The sequence below is a fragment of the Trifolium pratense genome, linkage group LG3 (genome assembly GCF_020283565.1).
Source record: "Trifolium pratense cultivar HEN17-A07 linkage group LG3, ARS_RC_1.1, whole genome shotgun sequence".
Classification (NCBI taxonomy): Eukaryota; Viridiplantae; Streptophyta; class Magnoliopsida; order Fabales; family Fabaceae; genus Trifolium; species Trifolium pratense.
The window spans coordinates 40,829,784-40,834,001 of record NC_060061.1 but is presented as its reverse complement, the minus strand read 5'-3'; the positions used below and the strand labels follow the sequence as shown (position 1 = coordinate 40,834,001).

The 4,218-nt window shown below is 33.8% G+C and overlaps 1 protein-coding gene across 1 annotated transcript; it reads right to left on the bottom strand.

Moving 5' to 3' along the window:
- Positions 1 to 900: 900 nt before the first annotated feature.
- On the bottom strand, positions 901 to 3,785 carry LOC123916728 (putative receptor protein kinase ZmPK1). Its single transcript, XM_045968249.1, has one exon. It carries the CDS (start codon positions 3,669 to 3,671, stop codon positions 1,215 to 1,217), a length of 2,457 nt encoding a protein of 818 aa, XP_045824205.1. The 5' UTR covers positions 3,672 to 3,785; the 3' UTR covers positions 901 to 1,214.
- Positions 3,786 to 4,218: the final 433 nt, after the last annotated feature.

Sequence of the window (4,218 nt, the reverse complement as noted above, 5' to 3'; positions counted from 1 at the left end):
GGATACGTTTGTCATATTTCCTCGATTTTTTCATATCTTTGTTGTTGGTTGCTCTGTACTCTTTTTTCCTTGTCAGGTTTGATCCCGTTGGGTTCTCCTAAAAAGGTTTTTAATGAGGCAGATATTGAATAATTTCCTTGGTTTGAGTTTTGGTCTAGTCCCCTAAACTCTCAACTCATATACATAGTTGAAGATTAAAAGCATGGCTTACTCAATAATACAGTTTTTAGCAGAAGAAAAATCACCTGCTTCATAACATCCTATGATATAACCACCTGTAGCTTTTAACAGGATGATGACAGGTTCCTAATTAATTCATACACACACATTAATTATTTAACCTAAATTGGATATAGTTGACTCCACGGTATGTCAACGTCCTTCTCTTTCCGCTCGCCCAACTGCATTGTGGATGTCCTATTTCATTAATCATGTGCTGCATGGTACATCCTTCTGACTTAAAATTTTGTTCTGAGGAGAACTAGGATCATAGTGTAGCTTCTACAAGAAAAGAGAAACATCCCATCATGAGTCACCAGTGTACAAGTTTCACTTTCACACATGGTGAAGAACAAATCACTTTGAACCAGAGCAAAGTTGCAGCTGGAACTCAAGCAATTTCTACGAGTGAAAGTGAGAAGGTGATAGAGAATCGTATATTAATGGGGAACAAGTTGATAATTGATATGAGAAGCAAATTACTACACCGAGCATATGTTCATATGTTCGCCAGTTAGATCCTGAAACTGATTGTTAATCAAGTCATAGGTTCAAATGAATGTAAAGATATATACATGGAGTGTTCTGAACATAAATGGTTTTCTGGAGATGATCAGTCTTCTCGTACTGGCTGCTTTCCCTTAAAAATATAAATTTGAGCAAAACTCTTGAGCAACATGATATCAGAAACTAAGAAATCTTATTTCATATAGTTTAATTGGTACCCTATTGTATACAACACTCACACACTGCACATTAACCACTGGCACTAGACCCAGATATGAGTTATGATCACATTTTAAACACACTAAATTATGTAAATGTAACCACCAAAATTGTGGTACAAATTTAACTCTTGAAAAAAGAAAAGATTATCCTAATCAAAATAAATTCATGAATCAAATTACATGTAGAAGTACATAACAGAGAAAACAGGAATTAGAACAGTGGAATAATTTATACCCATGAGATATGACTATTTATTGTGGAAACCATCAATAATAATTATGCTCATCACTTAATAGCCTCTCAACAACTTGACTCATGGTGGGTCTAACATCTTTATCATCTGCTACACAATCCAAAGCCACATTTGCCAGAGTCTCCATTTTCTTTACATCATAATTTGATCCCAGTTTAGGATCAACAATTTGTTCCACCCAACAACCAACTTCTAATCCTTTTCTCTTTTTCTCCCTAACCCATGTTACCAATCTCTCATGACACAACTCTTCTTTGATTTGGATACCTGTTGTTGGACTCTTTCCAGTAATCATCTCCAACACCACAACTCCGTAACTATAAACATCGACTTTAGAAGTGATTTGCAAGTTGAAAACCCATTCCGGTGCCATGTAACCTCTTGTCCCTCTTATCCTTGAGAAATTTGAATTATCAAGGTCATCCCTATTCAACAGTTTAGAGAGACCAAAATCCGCTACCTTGGGTTGGTAATCAGAGTCAACAAGTATGTTTTGAGGTTTTATATCGCAGTGCAAAATCCATTCCAAACACTCTTCGTGTAAATAAGCAAGTCCCTTTGCGGTTCCCATAGCAATGTTATACCTCTTACCCCAATCAAGTTCGTTTGATGAGAGATTATCGGCTAAAGTACCCTTTTCCATGTACTCATAAACCAACAATCTATGCTTTCCTTCTGCACAATAACCCCACATACCAATCAAATTCATGTGGTTAAGCCTTCCAATGATGCTAACTTCAGCAAGAAACTCACTCTCACTCTCTCCTTGATTTGCTTCATGCAAACGCTTTATCGCAGCGATTCGATTATCAGATAAAACACCCTTATACACAGATCCTCCAGCACCCCTTCCAATCTCTTGACTAAAACCTTTTGTAGCTTGTTTCAATTCAGAGTAACTGAATTTCCTAAACCCTGTTGCTGCTAGAACATAATCATGATGATCTTCACCAGAATTTTTGCTACTCCTAAACAAGAAAAACCAAACCAGAAAAAATCCCAAAAGCTCAACACCTCCGAAACCACCAGCAAACCAAAGCATGAACTTCAATGAACCATTTTCTTTCTTTTTCATGTAATCTCTTTCAAGCTTTACCACTCCATTCCTCTCACAAACCATTCCCATTCCATTTTCTTGAATCCTAATCTCATCAACAAAACCACTACTTTTCGGCAATTTCAAGTAGAATGATCCAACAAAACTCTGAGAATGATGGCCATTAAGTAACTGAATTTTCGGGTAACACCAAAAATTACCACCATAATCAGCATTAAAAGTAAACTGAAATCCTGCACAACCACACAAACTCAAGCACAAATCCTCACATTCTTTGTAAGTTTTATTAGGAAAGAATCCATAATCATATCCATAAAAATCAACATGAGGTAAAGCCAAAAACCTTGACTCATCATGACTCTTGTTACTACAAGAAAGCTGAAAATTGGGTCTACAACCTTGACTATTATCTTTATCATTAATCCAAACATAACCAGGTAGACAAGAACACTTTCTACCATTTAATGGATCATTACTACAAGTACTATTGGGTCCACAAATCCCATGAATGAAACAAGGTTGTTGACGAAATTGACCCGAAACAAACCAACTTTGTTCCTCATCTTTTCGACTATAAATGCGAACATTACCATCATGATCAAGTCTAATTAAACGTTGCAAAAAACTTCCATAATCAGAATTATTATAAACAAAATTATCAGAAGAACTAAATCTACCAAATGAATCCAACAAAGCAATTCTACTACTGTTGAAAGTTGATCTTGTACCACTACCAACAGCACCATTGCTAGTAGTCCAAGGATCTGGCCAATAAATACTTGAAACACTTGGACCTTCATAAAGAAGTCTCAAAATGTTATCATTATCAAAGAAAAGTTTATAAAAACCCGACGAAAAATTTGTTTCGCTTCTTGAAGAAACAAGATTGGTGAATCTTGTTAAGGGTTGGTCTGGTAAAAGTGTATCTGTTGGAAAATCAAAGCTTTGCCAAAGAATAATAACATTGTTATTGATTGAACTGTTTGTGTTTTGTTCTTGAAGAACAAGGTTACCAGTTTCATGTAAAAGTAATTTTAATGGTTTTGATGAGACAGTGTTTGTTTGCCAAACAATGGATTGAGCTGCATCTGTTAAGACAAGGTTACCAGTTTTAAGAAGGGAAAGTGTTGAGTGTTTACCGTTAACCGGTTCATCGCGATTCGCCATCCAAATAATGGTGGTTGTGATGTTGCTGTTAAGGTGTTTGTGTTTATGTGTGAACCAAATAGCAAAGGTGTAAGCATTTTGGCCTACTGGGTAAAAACCTGCTGTGAATGTTTGGTTGGGTGAGAGTATGGTGTTTTGTTTTGGGTTTTCTACTGAGAGGGAGAATGATGAGGTGGAGGAAGAGGGGTGGAAATGGATGAGGATGGTGATGAGGATGATGAAGATTGGTGATGGTGAAGAGGACATTGTTGGAGTGCTATGGTGGATGATGATGATGAGGGAAGAAGATTGGTGCTAATTGTTGAATTTGTCTAATTGTTGAATTTGTTTGGGTGTTATATTGTTGGATAAATACACTGTGGTTCTAAAAGATTTTAAGTGTTCTAATTACTATTTATATTTTATAGTTATATGAGATTATTATTGTTATTTTATCTTATAAAAAAATTATTTTTTGATTTATTGAATAATTATATTTTATTTTTATTTTTTATATTATATTATTATTATTATATATCAGATAAATTAGTTATTTAGTAAAATATTAATATTTGTCTTGATAAAAAAATATTAATATCTGTTTTTAAATATTTATTAGTATATTAAAAATAGGAATTTTTATATTACATTTTATTTTTCAAAATATAAATAAGACATAATTATTATTTATAAAATCTTTAAAATGAGGTGGTCCTTAAGACATAAGTTAATATTAACTCTAAAATATTTGTATAAATAATAGAGAATGATTTAGTCAAAAATAATAATAATAATAATAATAATTTTACTAAAA

What these genes read in the sequence shown, in the direction of transcription:
- LOC123916728 (XM_045968249.1), bottom strand. Translation starts at nt 3,671, where the DNA reads ATGTCCTCTTCACCATCACCAATCTTCATCATCCTCATCACCATCCTC.